This window comes from Acartia tonsa, chromosome 9, assembly GCF_053477335.1.
Source record: "Acartia tonsa isolate MP-2025a chromosome 9, ASM5347733v1, whole genome shotgun sequence".
In the NCBI taxonomy this organism is placed as follows: domain Eukaryota; kingdom Metazoa; phylum Arthropoda; class Copepoda; order Calanoida; family Acartiidae; genus Acartia; species Acartia tonsa.
Genome location: NC_137268.1, coordinates 48,845,901 through 48,870,132, shown reverse-complemented (window position 1 = coordinate 48,870,132; position 24,232 = coordinate 48,845,901). Strand labels below are relative to the sequence as shown.

The 24,232-nt window shown below is 30.1% G+C and overlaps 2 protein-coding genes across 4 annotated transcripts in view; one reads left to right on the top strand and one right to left on the bottom strand.

Moving 5' to 3' along the window:
* The window catches only part of LOC145329128 (uncharacterized), a 532,399-nt gene that overhangs the window by 170,272 nt on the left and 337,895 nt on the right, over nt 1–24,232 (top strand). The window lies entirely within an intron of this gene.
* On the bottom strand, nt 4,455–22,325 carry LOC145329116 (uncharacterized). Of its 3 annotated transcripts, none has more exons than XR_013882772.1 (24): nt 22,187–22,325; nt 15,744–15,835; nt 14,938–15,034; nt 14,369–14,468; nt 14,123–14,235; nt 13,945–14,002; nt 13,728–13,808; nt 13,219–13,283; nt 12,861–12,916; nt 12,392–12,509; nt 11,996–12,103; nt 11,279–11,321; nt 10,719–10,818; nt 10,298–10,404; nt 9,650–9,792; nt 9,370–9,475; nt 9,105–9,218; nt 8,893–8,978; nt 8,727–8,795; nt 8,546–8,627; nt 8,182–8,273; nt 6,772–6,818; nt 5,350–5,405; nt 4,455–5,049 (listed from the first exon to the last, which is right to left on the bottom strand). XR_013882772.1 is itself a non-coding variant. In XM_080173160.1 (23 exons), the coding sequence occupies exons 2-22, from the start codon at nt 15,832–15,834 to the stop codon at nt 5,363–5,365; spliced, it is 1,872 nt and encodes a 623-aa protein (XP_080029286.1). In that variant the 5' UTR covers nt 15,835; nt 22,187–22,325; the 3' UTR covers nt 4,455–5,049; nt 5,350–5,362. The 3 variants fall into 3 exon arrangements, 1 of the variants encoding a protein (XP_080029286.1); XR_013882773.1 differs by lacking the exon at nt 6,772–6,818 and adding an exon at nt 5,715–5,761; XM_080173160.1 differs by lacking the exon at nt 6,772–6,818.

Below are 24,232 nucleotides of genomic sequence, written 5' to 3'. Positions count from 1 at the left end.
GTTTATCGATATGTATAAAATAGTTAGATTTTATAAATGAATAACTCTTATCGATACAAGAATGACAACGTTCATGAAAAGTGACACTAAAAGAACAGTTTAACAGTCAAAAAGGTTTATAATATATATATATATATATATGTAGATACATTTCAGACATCTATATGTTATAACAGACGAGAAAAATTATGTATCTCTACAAAAAAAATATATTCTGTTTATCTTCAATCCGAAACGGCTACGAAAATAACGTACTCTTAAACGTTGTATTTGGACAAGCTTAGGGGCAGAGTATGTAGAGTAGCTTTGCCCCTACAAATATATCTTTGATTAATTGACTGAAAATTATCTTTTTTATGGACTATTTCATATATGAATAATATTACTATTAGTAAGGAAACATGTTTTTTTTTATAATTTTTATTATTAATACTTATAAGCAAGGCTCATTTTGTATTATATTTGGTATTACTCTATACATATATATCTATCTAAAAAATAAAGAAATCTTTTTTTAGATGACCTAGATAATTACCTCGTTGGGGTAGGATTCTCATTCGATTTCAAGTGATCATCTAACTCATCCTGACAGACAACCTTTGATTTCACGACCTTTGTCCGCAAAACCTCACTGTGAATGTTATGAATTGCGCCTGTTATTTGACCAAGGCATTCCCATTACTCTCAATATTAGTGTCACGTACCAGACATAGCAGCAGTAGGTACCATTTTTAATGTATCTAGTATGACTAGGTGTAGGCCAGACTCGAAACCGACACCTCCCCAACAGTAAACGGATATGCTATCTTTTAAGCAAATGCCGCGGGTTCAAATTTTAAAATACATGCAAAGAGCAAAAAATACAGTTATGCCAAGTGTAATATAAATGATTCGCCATTTGCCTCTAAAAATCAATCAAACTCCCCAAAACTCCTCCCTTCCACAAAAAAATGTTGTAAAAAAAGTAAATGATATAATATTTTTCTTTGTAATGCTTATTATACATGTAAACGCCCACAAAATGCTGTAAAAATGGTTTTGTCAATCACATATTTTTTGTAAAAAAAAATTTAGAAATAAATAATGATAAATGGCGGTTACTTAAATTTGATTTACTTTGACTATATAAATGATACGGGTACCCAAAGTTTTACTTAAAGCTTAAAATTTTGGGTACACCTATTGGTTACTGATTGGTTGGTTCTAGCATATCAAAACTTTACAACCAATATTCGTAATCTCCAGAAGGGGAATGTTCATCAATTAATCGTCCATTGCCTTATCCCTGAAGCTTCCTAATTGTAGCAAGCTTTTTTGTAAGCAAAAAATAACATGAAACTTGAATAATGTACCATCTTTATCAATGTAAGGATAAGGAATGGATATAGAATAAGTGGATGTATTGACAGGCGATAATTATCGTCAATTTAGATTGTTAATATAGACCTGATTTATTGGTCAGTTCGTTTACCCACAAGAGGTGAGGAGATTGGGTAAAGGTAGTGGTTATGGGGTATTGTGAACTTAGTCAGCTGGGAGTATCGCTATATTAGATTAAAGGAAAATCTGGTGCAACATCCAAGTAATAATATATCGATTGTAGAATGACAACAAACTAATTAAATAACATTATGATACTCTATGTTGGAAATATTTTACATGTCAATTTAAATTGGTAAAAATCATGTTATCTTGGTATATTTTTACTGCAATTATTATATTTGTATTTGTCTGTCTGTAGTATAAAGGAGTTGACAGTTTTTTTTAGTGCATAGTTCTGCCATTAATAGATATCTTTTGTAGCATGACCGACTAAAAATGGGTATCTCAAATAGCATTCCCCCATTGCGTTAAAGACTGCCAAACAGACAGAAAAAGTTAATTATAGAGTAGCTTCACTACTAAAAATACCTATTAAAAAAAACTATATTCTTGTTATATTCTTTGTATATTGTTGCAAAGCATCCCTCATTAAAGCATGTAAAAGTGTTTACCCTGTAATTAAAGTAAAACTGTAAAATTTTAAAAGAAAATAATCAAGAACCGTTTTTTTTCTCTTTTGAATAGGAAAATAACAGTCCTTCTAAAAGGTCAAAAATTGCTTAAAACAAAGGACAAAATATTTCATCCTATAATTTTAACAGACAAAGTTTTATAAACACATTATCTCATTAGTTGGCATAAAAAGTTTGGGTAATATTACTAAATTCTAATTGGTTAATTCAAACTGATATTTCAAACTTTTAAGTTATAAATATAGAGGGGTTAATTTGAGGTTTTACATCAATTTATTGTTTACTAGCGGCTTTGCCCCTAGCCTCTAGGGGCTATGCCCCAAGAGGTGATAAAAAAATTAATATTTATTGTTTTTAGTGAGAGAATGTTGCTATTCTTTCATTCAAAATAAATGCTGGAATAAAAAATAATAAAAAGGGCAGCCTACGGCAGCCTGTACCAGAGCAAAATAAAAAAAAAGGGGGGGATTTTTTTTGTTTTTGGGGGGGTTAGGGGTGTCCCACCCCCCAAGAAAATAGCTTAAAAACACCACAGGACCAAAAGGTATATACCCTCAAGAGTAGAATCCGATCGGTACAGTGGTTATCGAGATCTTAAGCTTCAGACGGACGGACGGACGAACGGACAGACAGACAGACAGACATTGTACTACTTTGTATTATTGATTGTCTTATCCATTAAGATACATGAACATTTGTGGGATTTAAACTTAAAGCATTTATAATTTTTTTTAATGAACTTGTATTTTATATTATTTTTTTTACAAACTTTATGAAAATTCTAACCATTCTAACCCAAACTTATAAAAGTTTTCTTTTGTTTTATTGTAACTATTCTTGTAAATTTTTTTTTTTTTTTAAATTAACTCCATCGTTTATAAACCTTCTTGGTACTCAGGTAAGGAGGGGACATCTGGCTGTTTATTACACTTAGTCCCCAAAGTTTTCTCAACAATTATGGGAACTTTTTGGTTGGTTGGTTTATTAAGTTGTGTGATTAAACGTTTCATTCACCCACTTAATAATAATTTTGTTTATCATTATTGAGAATGTAAATCAGTTTATCGGCCATTGTCTTATCCCTTTAAATCCCTGGTTCTACTATTGTTTTAAAAATATAGTAGCATGTGCTTTTTAGAACTTTATTGAATAGAAAATCTGTGAACAGAAAATGACCCAAGCGCTTTTTTGAGCCCCAGAGCAATTAAATTGGCCAAATTAATCCACCAAATCGTTTTGGTGAGCCTTATCAATCATAGACCTTTTTTTCATCCAACCAAATATATTGATTTGTGATGTTGAACAAGAATGATTAATTCCGCAAGAGCTAAGCTTTCAACTAATTAAAAACGTTAAAGTAAATGGAAAAAAGCGCTAAAAATTAGACATGTGCCGTCATAAAAATGAGTGATTATCCATCTCTTTTTTAAGGGGTTTCTTTCCACTTCTCCCCTAATCTCCCTTATTTTTATGACGTCACATTGAGGTACTTTCTCCATTTACCTGTAAAAGTTTTAATATGACAGGTCGGTGTGCAAAGCTTCCCTGAAATGGAGAACCCAATCGATTCATTGGTTAGTGAGATCTCAACGAATAATCATAAAAACATTAATTCTTTATGAAACAGGTTATTGTCTTCTATTGTAACCCTTTGAATGGAACAATCTCGTAATAAATATCCGTAGCTAAAGTCTAAAATGCCTTATTGTTGAAAAAGCAGAGCATTTCACAGAGTAGCTGCGCTACTAAAAATATAAAATTTAAAAAGCATCAAAACATATTGAAAGGAAGTGATCAATAATGTGTGATCGGTTAGTTTTTTTTATATTTTATCTTTTTAATTTTTATCATTGTGTTATGAAAGTGTTTGAGAATATTTTTGCTTCGAAACCGATTAATATCCGCTGGATTAGAACCAGTTCTCAGAAATGCTGTGAAATCATATTTAGCATCGTGTTATCGACTATTTTCCATGAATATGAAATAAAAATCATAATGTTTTGATAGCTCGGGATATTAGCCCCGCGGGGCTTACAAAACTGTTTTAAATCTTATAATTTTTCCTTTTAATATCTGCGGAAATTTGTCTATAATACGATGCAATAAATCTTTTTTTATTTTTATTATTGTTTAATGGAAGTTTTTTTTTTAAAGTTTTATCCTATTTTATCCTAAGTAGTAAGGTTTTTTCTTTGTAGCTTAACATTTTGATAAATGCTAAACCGATTGAGTTCTCCACTTCAGGGAAGATACAAATAGGTTCTATGAAAGTTTCAAGCTATTTTATTTTATATATATGTATTAGGATGTTTTTTGGCTTTATCATTTCCCTGATCTTATTCTTTTATAACAACCTTTATTTTTTTGTGTTATTATTAATCTTTAAAGTTACATAAAAATGGTTTTATTTTTTATGTTGGATTCAGTAAATAAAGAAGATTTATTTTTTCGTCACTGTAATTTATTTGTATTTTATTACAATAATTAATCACAAAATACACAGGGCCATTATAAGAACTTTTATCAAAACTACTTCATAACTTTAACATATACAAAAAAAAATACAACATACAATAAAAATACAATATTTAAATCACATTCATGATAAGTATCTGATTGTTGGGACTTTGTAAATAATACAAATTATCATCCTTCTTTTTCTTACAGTATTTATACAGTAGACCAAATTTTAGATGGTTCTTTAACAAAGATACCATCCAAAATGAAAAACATAAGAATGCCCAATTTATGAGTCTTTTGTAAAATTTAGTTAAAGGCAGTAATATATGGGAAAATAATACAACAAAAGCAATTATAAGCAAATGTTAAAACATGAAAAAAAACATTGTTTTAACAAATTTGGTTTGCTTTGCTGATATTATTCTTGAAAATGACTTTATTGGCAGTAGAACAAGGCAGTAGGAATTGAAGTTGACTGTAAAATTAATAAAATTGACTGTTGAAATAAATCAAAATTGACTGTTTGGCAGTTTGTTATTCGTCGTTGACTGGAGTTTGATTTTTTTATTGCATTCTGAAAAAAAGTTGATTTCCCTGAAAATGCCTACTCGAGCAGAGAATCCTCTCCCCCTTATTTTAAGAATGAAAATATGGGGCGGGTTCCTTTTTCTTTGAGACCTTTAACTTTTTAAGTCAGGTTAGATTTCTGTGATCACTTTTGGGGAAAGCAACAAAAAAATATAGATACACAAATGGTACTAGAAAAGAAACATGTAATGTTAACCGAAGAAATATAAAAATTATAATATGGAGATACACAAAAAAGAGAGATGCCAAATAGATTTTGATTCCAAAAATTAAGCAAACAATTTACCTGTTTAGCTCAATTACTGTCCTCCCTCTGCTTCCCCTGCGGGAGGTGCCTCTCCACTACAAAAAGATTTCAATAAAAAAATTACAAATTTTAGATGGGATACTATTTTACTTCACCCCTAGCCACTAAGGGAGGTAAGAAAAATAGCCTAAAACTACCACAAGTCATTAATCAAAGTAAAACCAAAGAGGAACAATGAGGTCTTTAGCTACAAACAAAAAAAACTTTACTTTTTTATATTATCATTATTGGTTAGTTATAGGGTTTATTAGAGACTCTTAAGATTATATTAAGTTCCTTGGACAACATTTGTTAAATAAAAATTTGTTGGTAAAAGTTTCTTTAAATGGGACTTTTAGTTTTACCTAAATCTTAATTTTGTTGTCCCTCCTCCGGAAAAACTATGCTATCTCTAAAACAATAGTTTTTGTTTATATCTTGCAATATTTCAATTTTTTCATCAATAAGTTTTGTGTCTGTGTTTCTTAGAACCAATGAAAAGTGGTTACATTCAATGGTTAGCTCAAGTGTGAATGTGTAAGGTTTTTTTGTCTGATGATAAAGTTTTTGATTAATACAGAACTGATTTAGTTATCTTTTTTAGAGAAGCTTTACACAGGTCATGGGGTGGTTTTAGGCTATTTATATTAGATTCAAGCCTTGGTATGGTTTTGGCTATTTTTCTGCCCCATTCTCAACCCTTTGTAAAGTTGTCAAACCATAAAGTACCATGGCATAATAACATATTTGTTTCCTTACTGCAACAATTTTTTATAATATTTATTCTTATCCCTGAAAATTCATAGGCATTATGGTGTTATGTAATTTATGAGATACATCATTAATCCAAGAACCATATTTTTTTTATTTTTCAAACATTTTTATGTAGCACAGCTACTCTACAACTAGTGAAAGACATTGGGTGATAAATTTATGTACATCCCCAATATTAATTAACAAAAATAGCCCTTCTGTAGATTATAATTATCAGTTGAAATGTTTGAACGCTGCTGGTTTGATTCAGTTAACCAAGATTAAATAAAAATACCCAATGTTTTCAGCAAAACTTTCATTTTTTACAACTAAGGTACCATTAAAATTAACAGTTTAATTTCCCCTCCCTTTCTGCAGTTATTATATATTTAATTTTACAAACCCTGCTGCTACTGGATATAACACTTCTTGTTGTTGAAATAATAAATTGAATATTATGCAACACATAATGCTAGAAAAATTTTCAACAAGAATTTTAAAAATGTTCAAATTATAGAGAAATATTTTTTTGTTTATTAATTTTGGAAATAGATTTTTATTTATTATAAATAGTTTTTATCAAATGATTATGTAATTCAAAGAATACTAAGAATACAAAACCAAAATTTTAAAATGAATTAGAATAAGACTTTTTTACATTTTACTTACATAATTAATAGTCCCAGATATCAGAGCTTGCTGTACCATAATAAGACCTAAATAATTGCACCTTTTTCTTTGCCTCATTTTCTATCCATTCATAGGTAATTTTTTAAAAAGAAAATAGTACAAAATTCAGTATACTATTTTCCAAAGTTTTAAATTAATACCTAACATAATTTTTTCCAGTAAAATTAGTTCAAAGATCATTTGATCCCTCTAAGAAGGATTGTTATCCTTTTAAAAAATCTACAAGTAAATTTGTTGTTTCTTTTTATTTAGGAATACTGCTCCTGATTTTATAATAAGATTTTTAAGATAAAATGATTAGATAAAGATTAAAAGGTGCAACCTATTAAATCTAGATTTTGCATGAATACATGGAAAGTTACTTTGTTTTTGTTCAAGGATAATTAACATTTATCATTTTAAAAAAGGTGAATATTTTTTAAGGGCAGTAATTAATAGAGATTGACTACTTTATAAATATTTAAACTTAATTACAGAAAAAGACATATTTCACTTTTTTAGTGGGATAAGATTTTCTTGTGTACACGGTATATAATATTCCATTGAACTATTCCTCTATCCCACAGATATAAATTTGATAGTATCAATCTCAATTAAACAAACTTGATTTCAAATCTAAATCACGAGAAACAGATTTTTCATTTAATCTTTTTTTGCAATCTGTGTTTGTTAATTAGTGCAATAACATTGCTACAAAATTTTCAAGAATTTATTTTAGGGACATACAAAAAATTTCTGTTATAACAATTCCTTTTAATAGAGTTATAGTAAAATATTTGTTCTTAAGATGAAACATACTTTACTTATACAAATGATGAATTTTTGTTACATTCAACAACCACTTTAGCAGTGTAATATTGCACAATCTGACTTGTTGTAAATTGGCAAGTTTTATGTTCAATTAGTGACAATTTATTTCAGGATATGATTAGATTAGAAACTTGTAATATGGTCATAAATAATTAGGCTTAGTGCTATTTATCTAAAATTAAAATGTAGATTTTTTTATTATTTCTTTTTTTATACACTAGTTGCTCAGATTTTCCGAAATATTAAGCATCAGACAAAAATATTACTTTTTATTAAAGAATAGGATTAAGTACAAATATTTTCAAGAAAGCAATGTTTAAAATACAATCAAGGAGACATTGGACTGTAAATCAGATACTTCTCAAAGTTTTATAAATTTACTGTGGTAAATCTTTTCAACCAATAATTCTTTTCAGTAATACAAATTTATACTACCAAAGGAAATAATATTAAAGGACAAGGATCAAATTTATATCTTTGAAACAATGAATAAATTATAATAATGTATATTGGCAGACCAACTATTTATATACCAGATAATCTAGAAGATAATCTTGTCATCAAGAATGAACTACTTACCCTTCTGTAGCTGCAGCTTGGATACTATCCAATTCCATTTGAAGCAATTTAGCACGACGGGCCTCCATTTGTCCTCTCAGATCTTTGGTACACTAAAACAATGAAATGCATTATATGAGTAATGTGTGATATAAATGTGGAGTAATTTTTACACCCTTTTTAAACAGTCTGGGCAGACAGCATTTATGATGAAGATTATAATCTATGTTTGATTGATAATATCACATCTACATTGTTAATTTCTGTGGTAAAATACCAACCCCCTATTTCTTTTTAATTCTTTAAAAGACAGGCTACTGGGGACTAAGAAAGTTTTGAAGTTTATGGGATGATTTTGACTGTTATGTCTTGGATTTGTTTTTACCTGGATTCTTTCAATTCTGCTCATTTCACTAAATTTTCTTCTGCCATTCATGAATTCAGCCATACATTTGTTTAATTGTGCCCTAAAATCACATGTCACTAGAATAAATTAGCTAAGTATTGATTAATTTAAAATATTTTTACTATGTTCAAATATCATCTCAAAGCTGGAAAAAACTTACATCAAATCTTTCTTGAGGTAATCCAATTCATCACCACAAGTAACATCTCCATTGAATAACTCCTCAACTCTAAATAAACATTTTTACTCTCAGTATGAGCAATTCATTTTTTTATACTCATTTATTTATATTTATACTTATATAACATTGATTCAAATTGTTTTACCTGGCATCAAACATCTGTTTAACTTCCAGAAATCCAAGCTGAGCATCAACTTTTGCACTATCTTCAGTGGGCTTGAACAATTTCTCCTGAAATAAAAAGTTTAAATTAAGAACCAATAATTATCAAAAATTAGCCAAAAAAAGAAAAGGTGCATTATTTTTGGTATCTACAGTTCAAGACAATCAGAAAATGAATATCTTCTTCCATAGTACCTGAATGATTTCATCAATTTTCTCAACGTATTCAGCAATCTTCTCGTACTCATCCAGTTTACAATTCTGTGTTACAGGAGGTCTAGTTGTTGGTCCTTCATCATTGCAGAAATTCTAAAATGTATCATAATGAGTATTGATAACTTAACACCAACATGATTCTTATAAAATTGTTATAATTTTTATTTTTATATATAAAGAAACAAACAAGTAATATTGCTCAAAGATCAACGTTAAGTAGCCATAACAAACAATTTGTACTTACATCAATACTTGCATTAACAAGTGAAATAAGTGCATCAAGCATAACCATGGTTTCACCAGCATCCTCAGAAAAGATGGTTGTATTAATCATCATCCACATAGGACCCCTTAAAATATGTTTCATTAATCAAGGTGAAATTATTCATCTACTACAGGTAATATATAATAAATGATAGAGTATTAAAGTTGCATTGTTAATAATGGGATGTAACATACATATTTGTGTTACTTTAAAGTTTGATATAAACATTTAACATTTCATTAAGAATAATAATACAAACTTTATCTGATCTATAACAGTCATTTTCTCTTCATCGCAGTCTTCCAAAACTCCTTCATTCTCAACCTTCTTTTTGATAATCTCATTCATCTCTTTGTTGGCTCCAGAGATGTAAGACATCATGGATCTGCGAGCTTCATCTTTCTAAAACCATTAAATTACTGTATTTAGTATCAAGTTATATATCACTAGCGGCTACGCCCCTAGAGGCATCTAGTGGCACTTTAAAGATTTAAAAAAAATAATAATTCAAGTCCTTACTATACATATCTATGTTGCATTCAAGTCTCTACATAAAAAAATGATTTTGATTTTTTGTGATTTCTCTTAGGATGTTGGTGGAACCCTCCCCCAAAATAATAATAAACCTTCCTGGGACCTATGAGAAGCTACCCTGTTAAGAAGAAAGTGATGGGTTCTGCGGTTATTGAGATCCCTCAGTACAGACAAACAGATATACATCCTGTTACTTTATTATAAGGATTAGTCTTTTAAAAATCTGTGGCTTGAATTTCAGTAAATGTTTTAGGAATGTTAAAATGCCTAATCTGTTAGAAAGTCCAAATAACATGATTCAAATTTTCTTTGACACTGAACAGTTATTGTATAATTGTTCTTTATCTCTAAAAGAATAATCATAAATTCTCACCACATCTTCAAATACAGCTCCTTCTGCTTCCATATCCTCTTTTATTTTCTGGATGAGATCTCTGACCTTTACACTTTCTTGGTAGCCACAAGATTCCTCACAAGTACCTGTAATCATTTAATCATAACTTGAAATAACATTCTCACCCCTATTTGTCCTTATATAATTTGATAAAAAAGATGTGAATTATCTATTTTCTTCCTCCTGAATGGATATACTTAAAAAACATGTAATTTCAATGATTTGTCAAATTCCAAATATATATATGAAAGGTTTGCTTCAAACAATAATGATATGTTTGTAATTGCAATGTTTAGTCCCATGATTACACAGTTATTTAATATATGTTTCAATGTAAATATTTGAGTATTATTATTTAGAACTGAAGTTTCCCAAAAGAAAACTGACATCATTGACTTACTTTGTCCACATTGTTCCAGGCATTCCTTAATTTGATCATCAAGAGTATCTCTTGGTTCAGTCAGTCCAGAAATAACAACCTTCTTGATCTTTTCATCTCCCTAAATGATACATGGTAATCAATCTAAAAATATTAATGCAATGCGTAGTTTAGTTTAATTTAGTTAAGATTGATTAGACATTTTAATTTAAAAAAATATTGATTACATGATGTATGATGGAAAGAACAACAAGATCTATGATTTCAAATAAATATTTATCTATAAACTCAGGGAGAGAGAGGACATTGATCTTGTAAATTACAATGTTATCCAAATTTTTATATTATTTGTTGTCACAAAAACTTTGAGTACTTTATTGAATTTTGATTGGTTAGTTCAAACTTAGTGTATGCAAGGTTTTAATAAAAAAAAACAATTTAAAGAAAGAGTAATCTTGTCTATCATCATTAGAGATGTACAACCATCAGTAAAACTAGCATCTATTGTAAATTTGCATAGAAAATCTGTAATGAAAGCTACTTGTTTGGAAATACGCTTTTACAGCATACAAATCACTTACTGTGGTCCTTGAAAGCTTCTGAATATTTTGTTCCAACATTTCCCTGAAATAAAGTTTTGTTAAGATTGTTTCAAAATTCAATAAAGCAAGACTTTTATTAGAAAAATCATTCTTTTCACTAGTGTTTTATTCTTTTTTTTTGCATTGATGTAATATAACCACAGGCACTTCAAGACCATAAAAAAATATCAATTACTTTACACCTTTATTTTTTTTTTCTTTGCAAATAATTAAAATATGTTTATATCAGGAGAAAAAAGTTTGCTACAAGGATAAGAAAGAAAGATAACTAAAATTTCTGTAAAAATAAAGATTTGCTAAATTGTAAGATGACTTAATTTGTTTAATTGCAGGAACACATTTTAAAATTATGGAGTACTATATTGATGCAATGTAACACATTATATGTGAGTTTGTGCATAGCCACTCCCTTTTACATTGCATCATAAGTCTACAAATTATAAAAGAATTTATTGATATTTCATGTACATGATTTTTTTATTTGGAAATATTTGGCTAAATGAAATTTAATAACTCTATTTTAAGTCTTTATGATTATTGAAAGACAAAGACATATTTTTTTAATTGATATAAATTAAAACATATAAAAATTTGTAAGTTAAGAGTATTACACCATCATAATGAATTCACTGATGTTACCAACCCTGTTCTTATAAATGATTCTTGATATAGCAGGTAATTTAATTCAAACCCTACCTAATGTCCTTCATCTGAGTAAGAGAAGCCTCAATCTTTGCCCTGTCAGCCTCATCCATGGACTGGAACAGTTTCTGGAATTGGGCCTCAGTGTAGTCATCTATCATTCTTGCAAAATATATTGAAAGTAAGATTATAGCTGTTCAGATGAAAGATGTATAAAGTAGTAATTTATTTTTGCCTGAAGCTTAAGTTCTCGAAAACTGTTAGTTAGAATTAGTTGTTATTTTCAGGTAAGCTTAATAAATGTCATTGGATAGTTTTAGGCTATTTTCCTGATCTCCTTCGCCCTCCCCTAGTGGCTAGGGGCTAAGAAACTAGTAGTATACTATTGTATATCTTGATAGATGTGTAGATAGATTTTAGGAAATGGAATACATTTATATTAGATTGTACCTGTTAACTTCCATGATGTCCATGAAGTACATGGGAGGAGGCATACACTCTCCATCTCCACCAGCACCTGCATCACCACCATCAGCATCAGCAGCATCGGCACCATCAGCAGCAGCATCTTAATCAGTAATAATTAGATTAGAGTAAAACACTAGAGGGAGAAAGGGTTAAATAACTGTCTCTTCCCATCGCAACCACCTTTTACAATCTTTCTATTGGGTCATTGAAAATCAACCAATGGTGTCGCTTATATTAACACAGCCAAGTAGCAGAAAATAATTTAGAAGCAAACCAAAGAGGCCATTGAAAAAGTAAGGGAGGTAGTTGTATGTATATACATCTATAGTATAGATCAGTATCTGTTATAATTAGTTTCTTGAATGAATTTATAGTCCACTTTGTTGATATTCATATGCTTGAAATTGAAAGTACCAACATACTACATGAAAATAAAATAAAAAGTAATTACCATCAGCATCACCATCTTCAGCACTAGCACAGTTGATAACATTCTCAATCTTATCCCTAAAGTATTCAAAAGTTGATATTAAGCTGTTTTAAACATGATATTTCAGTAATTTCTTTCATTCCTACGTGTAAACTCTAGAATGTGGAGGTGTATAGGGAGTCAACATTTCCCTTATTTTAAATAGGAAAATGCTACTCTTTCCTTTTGTAACCCTCTATTGGTCTCACCACTAAGGGAATTGCTGTGCATGCCAATGCATGTAAAGCTGTTGAAGTAAAGTTGCAAAAGAGAAATAAAAAGCAACCAATATTGTTTTGTCCAATTATGTTTCAATTTAAAATTAGCAAATTTTCCTTACTTGATTTGGGTGAGAACATCACATTCATCACAGCCTTCAGTTGGAGGAGGGGCAGGACCCTGACCCTACACAAATAAATAAAATATATTTCTCATATTCATTTAAAACCAATTAATAACCGGTTGATTAGAACCAGTTCTCAGCCATATGAAAAAAATTATGTCTAGCATCGTATTATATCCAGTTTTCTACGAATATAAAAATGTACATTCATAGGTTAAAACCAGGTTTTTCAGCCCCAGCATTCGGCATCTCGGGTACATTTTATATCCACAGAAAGCTGTTTATAATATAATGCGAGAAATAACTATTATCTACTCGAAACCGTGGAGTTATAGGATGTCTGTCAGTATGTTTTTCCAGTGAGATATTTTTAACAGCTGGACAGCTCTGCCACAATTTTAGAAAATTCAAATTATGTGTGATTAAGTTCTTTTAAGATATTAGTTTTCTCAAGTCATTATTTATTTTAATTAATATATTCAATTTAAATACTAAATTAATCATACCTGAGGAATCATAAGAACTCTCATAATTTCAGCATTCACCTTTCCTCTGAAATCAAGCAGGGATGCACCAATCTCCTTCAGCTAAAATTAAGAATTAGTTGGTTTAGTTTCCAGACAAAACATTTTTTTTTCATTACATATGGCAAGTATCGACTATATACAAATGCAAGATTAATTATGTAAAATAATTGAAAGCATTATCATCAGAATGAATTACCTCCTCAGGAGTAGTGTTCTTGTCAACAAGTTGCAACAGAATGCTCATAATCTCCATTCTACAATAATAGTAAGTTTTCATAATTGTATCTTCATTCAATTGATTTTAATCATACAAATGTACATAGATGTAATAATGAAACTTAAGTATTATTGGTAAGATTTATTGCTGGCAATACCTGAAATCGTCAAGATAATCTTCCTGTTGAATGCCTTGTTCCTTGCAAATAGTGATCTCCTCCTTACGGATCTGGAAGATTCTGTCATTGATTGCAGATCTCATGGCCAGAACCTGAAATTTTGGTAAATAATTTTCAATTTCATCTATTTCTGATAAAACCATATAATGGTAAGTTTTAAATTTGCAAATTAAAAAACAATTAATCATAATGTAGGTAATTGTATAATATTCATTTTGAACTTACTTCAGTCATGGTGTCTCTGATAACATTCTGTAGAGTCAGAGCATCTCCAACTTTAGTCTTTTGATCTCTTATGTCTTCTAGTACACCTTCAGTCTTGTCACTAAAACAATTCAAGATTATTTTGGCTTCAAATGACAGATCTATAGTATAGATGTATATACAGACAACTACCTCCCTTCCTTTTTCAAAGACCTTTATAGTTTGCTTCTAAATTATTTTCTGCTACTTGGCTGTGTTAATAAAAGCAACACCATTGGTTGATTTTCAATGACCCAATAGAAAGGTTGCACAAGGTGGTTGCGATGGGAAGATACAGTTATTTAACCCTTTCTCCCTCTAGTGTTTTACTCTATTCTTCAAATTAACATTTATTCCTGCACTGTAAGTTAAACTTGTTTGAATTAGAGGAGAGTGCTTTCCAAATACTTAGTTTTTAGGACTTTAAACTGCTTAAAAGGCAAGAAATTAGGTTGATGTTATTTGTTAGCAAAAAATAATATAAAAATCTATAACACTAAATGACTTTTGAAATGATTTGATTTATATCCTCCACCATTTTTCTTGTTTACCTGATGTCTCTGAGAAACTCAATGTATTCCCAAGATTCCTCACAATCATCTTTAGGAGCATCAGCACCATCAGCACCATCGGCAGCAGCGTTATCATCTATATTATTGGCCATTCAAGTTTTTGTACAGGGACAAAGTGTCATAAAAATCAGCCATGTGACGTCATAAAAATGAGGGATTATCCATCTTTTATTTAGGGGTTTTCATTCCCACTTCTCCTCTCATGTCCCGCATTTTTATGACGTCACGTGGATGATTTTTGAGACACTTTGTCCTGCTATAAGTTTTTGTTAAATATTTACAGACAAACAATATCTTACATTTCTATTTTGTTACTCATTTCTCAAGATATTATAATGATAAAATAAAATTTAGTACATAGTCTCTTAATATAGTTTACATTGTGGGGTTTTAGTTATACATTTTGCTTAAAAATCATCCTTATTAAAAAAAAAGAAATGTGTCTGTCTTTTGACCAAAAGATAATCTGTCATTAAAATAAAGTAACAGGATGTCTATCTGTTTGTCTGTCTGTTTGTACTGAAGGATCTCGCTAACCGCTGAAAAAAATCGGGTTCTCCTTAACAGGGTAGCTTCTTATACATAGGTTCCAGAAAGGTTTATAACTATTTTAGGAGAGAGTGTACCATCACCCTCCTAAGAGAAATCACAAAAAAATCGAATTTTTTTTACATATAGACTTCAACGCAATTCAGAAAGGTAACGTATAATTTAAAAAAAAAAACATTTAGAGTGCCACTAGAGGCCTCTAGGGTTGTAACCGCTAGTAGATTATATAACAATACCATCAGGAGGAGGTTGGGCAGCATCATCTTGACCATTGACTTGGTGTAGCCCAAGTGCTAGCAGCACTGACAAGATACAAAACAACTTCATCCTAAAAAAGTTTTCAGATTTGTAAAATAATTTGAAACAGAAAAGAATAAAATGTGGGATTGTGTGCATTTAGATACCTCTTCAACATTGAGAAAACAAATAATTCTTGTATAACTGTAACAGGATGTCTTTGTTTTTCTGTACCGCTGAACTGATTCGGTTCTCCTTCACAATGTAGCTTTTCTTAGGTTTAAGGAGGTTTACAACTATTTTAAGGGAGGGTAACACCACCCTCCTAAGAAAAAGCGGAAATTAAATATGGGCAGGGATCAACTTCCCTCTCCCCCCCCCCCTAAAAAAAGAGGCCCTAACTGGCGTAGATGCTAGTCCAATAAATAGTAATGTTTCTTTTGTCTGGGACACAAGATCTCAATTACTACAGAACTGATTGAGTTGTAATTGGATGTTTTAAGGCTATTTCTTTTTGATTTAATCCTATGGAATGTTTTAGGCCATTTCCTGCCCCTTCTATAAACATTTCTATGCATAACCCTAGGTGCTAGGGACGTAGCCACTAGTAATATATCATATTTAAATCACTAATTATGATGTAAATTGCTATAATTAAAGTCTTTCCTAAAATAATGATTATTGAAATGTTAACTACTCAACTTCACTGTAAAATTGCTACTTTTAGTGTGTAAAAAGGCTCCACGCCTATTAAAATAAACAAGTAATTCACTCACAACAAATAGATTCTTTACAAATGAAGTCATAAAAATCTGCAAAAATTTTTAGCACATTATGAGAAATGAAAAAAACTTTCTCATATTTAAAAGAATATTTCTAATGCCTCCGTAGTTTTGGGAGGTGAATGAAAGTCCACAAAGACAAGCATTTTGAAAATCATAAACAAATATAATCTTAATCCAATGAGTAATCTATTTTTTCAATAATTTAGCATGTAACATTTAAATTATACTAGGAACCTATTTTCTATCTTCCTTTCATCTGCAAATTATACCAGGAACTTATAAGGATTTAAATATCAGAAAAAGAGCTAGAAAATTCAGCTAAGATTTTTTATTTGTACTCATACTTCAATGGTAAATAAAAATCCTATGATATAAAGCAGTATTTTTTTTTAAAGCTGAATATCTCAGAAAATGCTGGTTCAAATTAGTCGTGTTAGGCTTTACAAATATCATTGGGTGGTTTAGATTTATTTAAAAATTTCTAGGCAACCAAAAAAAAAGAACTAATTCACAGATTATACCTTCCATACAAATTTTAATTGATCTCACCGAATTTGATAAAATGTAATTTTGTTTATTTTTTTCTCCCCCTTTACATATCCCTACAATGCTCAAACTTTTACTTTTAATCGTGCAAGTGGCGCACCCTTCTGCCATTCATAATATGTAATGGACATTTTCAGGGATCTTAAGGGATAAGACAATGGATAATAAATTGATCTATGTCCCAATTTGAAAAGTAAAATTACCCCTTCCTGTAACTTAAAATAATTGGCTGAAATGATTAGACACTCTTATTCTGAACTTATCAATAAAGATTTAATTAAAACCCCCAAAGTTTTTTTTATGCATGAGATAAGGTTTTAAAAGTTTGGGTACCAGTAAAATCTAAAATCTAATGTCCCTTTCCTCTCTGTAAAACTTCACTTTCTTTTAAAATCATTGCAATTAAACATGTAATGTTGTATAGCAAAACAAACATGAATACAGATTCTGTTTAAATCATTTGCAAACTATGTTTTAACAGCGAAGCTTTACTATAAATAGGGTCTTTATGTATATACTTTAATTTAGGCATGTTTGAATTTTCAAACTTTCGATGATGATTCCTGTAACAGTTAGATACAATTTAGAAAGTATAGCAACTTGTTACCACTAAGAATATTTAAAACAGGCTGAATTTTAACTTTTTTGACAGCAACAACTTTTGTATGATAAAACCATCCTATTCATCTGATTTTTAAATTTTGATTCCAAGGACAACAAGGTACAATATTTGAAGCGAAGCATCTCTAAAGTCCTTAAAAATGTAAATATGTCCTTAAACAAATCCTAATTTTGCAGCAAGTTTTAATATAATTCATACCTTTAAATGAATATTCTTACTTTAAAGTTTGTCAATGTATTAGTTGCTTAACTTCAGTGATCGGACGAGAACTGGTGCTTTCAACATGGTATGGCCGTGTTTGTCTTTATGTTAGTACATATGTCAGTCTGTATGTTATTATGTCATTATCAAAATATTGATACTAAAATTAGTTGGTTTTCAAAAACATGATTCAAAGGATAATTTGAATATCTATGAAACAGATTAAGATCTTAACTTTTATCTCCACCATTTAATTCAACTGTTTCTACTTTACAGCTAAAAAGATTTTTTTACGTTAGATATTAACTTTATAGTTTTTGCAGTTTAAATTTTTTTGTTTCTGGCAGAAAAAAAGAAAGCTAGGTACAATACTTTGGATTTAAAATCTAAAAAATCTGAAATAAATCAAATAAGCTCTAAGCCTTTAAGGAAGGGCAGTTTCTGTCAAAAACAGTCCAAAAATATCCCAAGTCTTTCATAAGGCTTTCTTGAAAAGTATTGCCCAGTCATGCCAGCAATTTCGAGATCTCTAAGACAAAAAAAAATACTTTTTGTCATAAGAGATAGAAATTATTTTAAAAATTCTCTATTATGTTTGCTGTTTTAATTGGATACTGTAACAAAAAATCTTGACTGTTGAATTCTAGTGAAATTTGGTTTACAATGAAGAAAGATGCATTTATTCATTTTTTTAACACTTTACAATTCCGCTTAAACAATTTGCTGAATGATAATTTCATTTCCAGTATGGCTTCGAAACTGATTAATATCCGTTGGATTAAAATCGGATCTCAGCAATACTAAAAATAACATGTAGAGCATAATACGATGCGATAAATATATTCTAAAAATAATTCTTTTTATTTTTCCTTCCTACAAAAAAAACTAATAACCTTATTGCATAACCGATAGACAGACGGACTTAACAATTTGACGACGTGGTGCTTATTGGTGATCTTCACAAGAAAAAAATTAATAATGCGTTATTAATTCCATACAGACGAACGAACAAAATTAAGGAATAGCTTCGCTGCAAAAATACTTGATTTACATCCGAATAAGTATACAAATTTTGACAATAAATCTTTGACAAAATTCTTTTCTTTTTGTTTTGATTTATCATCAGGTAAATTATGCTTAAAAAATGCATTTTATGCAATTTAAATTCAGTTTGTAGTTTTGTGTATCTAAAAAGAAATAGCATGAGCATAAAACTACTGTAAAAGTATGGAAATTAGTTGTTACTTCGGTCTTCTATCATAAATATGAGCTAAGAAAATCGCATTTCCGAAATTTTTTCAAAAAGACGGACGGGCAGTCGGATATTTCGAATTATAGAGTAGCTTCGCTACTAAAAAGAACAAATTAGCCTCCTTTATTTTATTCTTTTTTATGTTGTTTTAGAATACATTTTTCTTTCCCTGTAAAACTAATATTATGACTTCATCAAATTCCGTATGAAAGTAGCAAAAAATAATTGTTTTAGAAAAACTTGCAAAACATGAAAAACGTTTATTAGAATTAGCCCCAAGGACATAAGAAGTAATATATTGAAGCCTATTTAAAATTGGGCTTGGTTTAATAGCTACAACATGGTTTTACATTGCATAACAAATATGTTAAAAATTCTCCCCCTCTTATCATCCTTCCCCAAACCCTCCGAAAGAAATTAAATAATAATAATTTATATAAACCTAGCAGCTGTGCCCTAGCCACTAGGGGCTTTGTATTTGATAATGTAGAAAAGAGCAGAAAACCATCCTAAGTCTTAAAATGGAAAATATAGCCTAAAACCAACCCGGGACTTATGTGAAGGTTCCCTAAAATAGATAAAAACAAACGGTTCAGTTGTTAGTGAGATCTTAAGATTAAGACAAAAAATTATGGAAACTTACCTTAATTTTTTAACTTGTATTAATTGCATAAATACGTTTAAGTTTCATTATAGTACACAACACAGAAGGGGGGGGGGGGGGGTGTCAATGACACCGTGTCATATCCCAAATTACAAGAATTTAAAAATGTGAGGAGGTGGGAGGGGACGTCAAGCCAATTAAAGCTACTTTTGATTTCATGTTATGATAAGTTCAGATTTGCTTTAATTCAAATTACCCTAATAAAAAAAAGCTTTTCCATAAACAGAAAATATAAATATACATAACTGATTTTGAAAACCAATGCTTAAAAAGTAATTAAAAAAAAATTATGCAATATTACATAACAGTGTCTGTATGTCTGTCTTTATTTTTATTATTTAATAAATCCTTTTTACATTTTTGATTTTATCTTGACAAGTTGACAAGATTATGTGCTATTTAAATTTTTTTAATGTGTTTCAGATCAATTTATAGCCTTATTATGTAACGAGACTATATGGTTTTAAAACAAGGATGATAACATCCATAAAGTAATAAATTTAAACAAAACCTAACTTCTAAAACAATGTATTTCAACTTTTTAAATCACTAGCGGCTGCGCTTCCAGCATCTAGGGGCTCTATTTTCAAAATGCAGAAAATAGCCTAAATCCATACCCAGACTTATTTTTAAAGGAAAGTAAATAGCCTAAAACCATCTCAGAGCCCATAAGAGGCTTCACTGTAAAGAAGAACCATATTAGTTCAGCGGTTAGCGAGATCCTTCGCTACAGGCAAAAAAACTTTACTTTATATTATAGGATTACTAAAAGTCCGAATGATCTATTTTAAACAAATTTTTCCTATTACAATGATTTTTCAAATGGTTATTCATAGAAAGTTTTGACACCATGTTTTAAGCAGAGCATCTTTATAAGGAAGTATAATAACGATAGTTCATTAATATCAAATATATTAAACAACATATTTGCATAAAATTTTTGCTCAGATTTCGAGAAAAAAATACCTTGTATAAGTAGATTAAAAGTGCGTGCAGTCAATGTTCGTTTGTCCGTATGATCTGTTTATCTTTGCTTTTATGACTTTTAAACAATTAGGTCCGTTATCGACCATTAAACCAAAGCATGATTTAATAAATGACGATTCATCCTACTACATATTAGACACAGAGGGGTACAGAAGAGTATCCACCCCCTAGAAAAATTAAAGGGGGTGGATACTCTACACCCCACATCCCTTTAAAATCCCCTAAAACTGCCAAGGGAGGCGTTAAGGTAAAGTGCCCCCCCCGCCCCCCCCCCCTTAAATTCAAACATTTGCACGCGAAATCAGTGACACTTTCTTGAGTGAGTGTTTGGACACCTATGAGGGTTCTATTCAACCTCCTAACTCTAAAAATATACCCCTCTTGATATCTATAATACAACCCCTAGATTTTGGTTTTAAAGTGGGTGTCAAAATTGTAACAGTGGTGTCAAAATTTTCGAGTAAATTTTCTGGCAAAATAATATTAATCAAGTCTAAAAACGAAAACTGTTTGACGACATCAAACTTTTTTTAATATTTCGATCGAAGTGACATTAGGTTTCTTTGATTGCAGTCAATATATATTTCTTTTAATAAGCATATTTCCATTTGATTTGTAGAGCTTCGCTTTAATGGATGTTGTCCGTCTTACTTACATTTTTTATTAAAAGGTCAAATAAACGTCAATTTGACATCAACATAATGTTTGATAACTTTTAACCCCCGTGTAAATTTGAGATTATATTGAGGAAGTTTAAAGGGATTTAAAAGGTTAAGAGTTGGCCGATTAATTAATGTACATCCCCAATGATAATACACAAAATTACCCCTTCTGTAGATTACAATTATTAGTTGAAACGTTTAAACTCTCAAATTAATGAACCAATTAATCAAAATATAATGAAAGTCCCAAAAGTTGTTAAGCTGACAAATTACGAAAACGTTTTTAGGAGTTTTTTTGTTTAAATTTTTCCACCAATTAAGACTTTAAAAATACTTAAAACAATACAGACAGAAAGATAGAAAGAATTGTAGTACAGATTTGCTTATTGTTCAATATTCAGGGTAGTCTAGAATTGTTTTTACATTTAAATTTCATGGTCTAAACAAAATTTATCTAATTTCTAGTGAAATTGCTTATATACAGGATAAGGACATTCTCACATTTTGTGTACCTAAGATACAATTTCACAAAAATCAATGTTTTAAAATGTAATTTCAAGTAAGAATATACTATTCCTACACTTTTTATATCGTACCTATCTATTACAGAAATCATAATGTCATAAATAACGATTAGAGCTATCCGTTTCAGACGTACAAACAAACCTTATTATAGAAAAGCTTCGCTTTTAAAAATAAGAATGTGTTAAATTCTATAAATACCTATTGCCTCCAAAACAAATTGGTAAAGTATCGTTGGTCCGTTGGTCTGTTTGTATGTTTCTAGCTGACTTCACACACACCAACTGTCACCCAGGCCCTTGTTGCTGCCAAATTTATACACTTGTATATTTACATTTAGAGATGCACATAACTATATAAGGTAATTTCTGCAAACATTTTTCCCCTCATTTTTACACCATAATTTCTACTCACTTTATTATGCTTTTGTAATGTGATGCTTTTGTGGCAAAACATTAATGGTAAAACCAATACGAGCAATGAATTACACACAGCTATATAGGTGGCTAAAACAGAAAGAGAAAGAGAGGGAAAGGGGAAGTAGATAGAAAGATAGATAAAATATAGGTACTGTTTATGTATATGTTAGAAAGGGAAACTCATTTTTGTACTACCATATAAAACAGCAAAAAAAAATTTGCAAAATATAAATACTAGCAGCTGCGCTCCTAGCATCTACGGGTGTTGTATAAAAAATGGAAAAGAAAGGCTTAAAAATAGCCTAAAACCATCCCGTGGCTTAAATCTGAAAGTAAAATAGCCAATTTCTATTTCGGGACATATGTGAAGCTTTCCTAATAAGGAGAAATCAATCAGTTTGGTGTTTTGTTATCCTAAGCTTCAGACAAGAAAAACTTTAAAAAAAACAGAGATAACAATATTCATTAGTAGTAAGAACAACCAAGCAGATAGAAGGAAACGTTGTTCCTTGTCCATGATAATCTTTTATCAAATTTGAAACAAGTATCTTTAATAGCAATGAAAAAAAATCATATTTTCCAAAAGTATATACATCAGAAACACTCAGTAACATATGTCAACGGACATTTCAAATTGTGGAGTAGAAGTTAGTGGTCTTTAAATCTTCATACAAAATCAGGGCATTCTATCTTAATTTGAATGTTCTTGGGAATCTTCACAAAAAAATTAGCCGTCTATCTTTAATATCTGCTAGAATATTTACGTTCCCTTGATATTATTATATTTATTTTTTTATTACTAAAACAATTATGATTTTTGGTTGTTTTGTAAGGAAGTTAATTTTAGGGATTGGTCTTTATCACTCTCTCTTTCATCTAAGAAGAAATTCTTAGGAAACAGAAAAAAGGGATAGAGAAGAAAAAAGGGGGGAAATATTTTATGACGGAAATATGCATGGACAGACGAACGAACGGGTGGGATATAAGAAAGGAAGGATGTGGTCAGGAGGAAAGCTCTAAAAGTGCTAACAAAGGTATTCAATCAGAACGGCTAAAAAAGGCCAAAGCAAACATATTTAATTTTATGTTTGTTTTGTTTTTAGATAGAATAAAAATTATTTAACATTAACTTAATGAATAAAGATAATAACTTTTAAGGAAGATTAAACTTGATTTTAAACTGAAATTTAATTTACTTGTTATGAGATACTTTGAGGGAGGGGGCATTCGACAATAAACTAGTCCCCAAAGTTTTATTATGACGTTTTCTTATTCGTTTGCTTAATAACTTTGGGAACTTTTAGGGACTTTGATTGGTTGGTTGATTGGTTGGTCCAAGTGTTCCATTGTTCCAACCACTAATTGTTATCTACAAAAGGGATAATTTGGTGATGTACATTAATTTATCAGCCATTGTCTTCTACCTTTTTACCTTTTGTTGCAATGCCGACAGACAGACATCACATCATAATACTTTTTTATAGGGATACGATAAAAGCATATAGCATCAATTAAAAGCAACAATTTTATTTTTGCTTTGTTTACAATAAAATTTGTTTAGTTTGTGCGTACACCGAAGAAAGAAGCACCAACTATACAATAGGAAGAAGATACCATAATATGCAGATGAAATGGGGGGGGGGGGATTGCAAATTATATTGCACATGTACACACCACATACACACACACACGCTCAGACGCTGCGAGATGGTTGGGGAGATACACACACAAGAGTTATGCAAAGATTAGCGCGATTATTCGCAACAATTTCTCGGTTTTGCAAAGGTGCTGCGAAATATTGATACGTTACGTTTTTATATTTGATTTA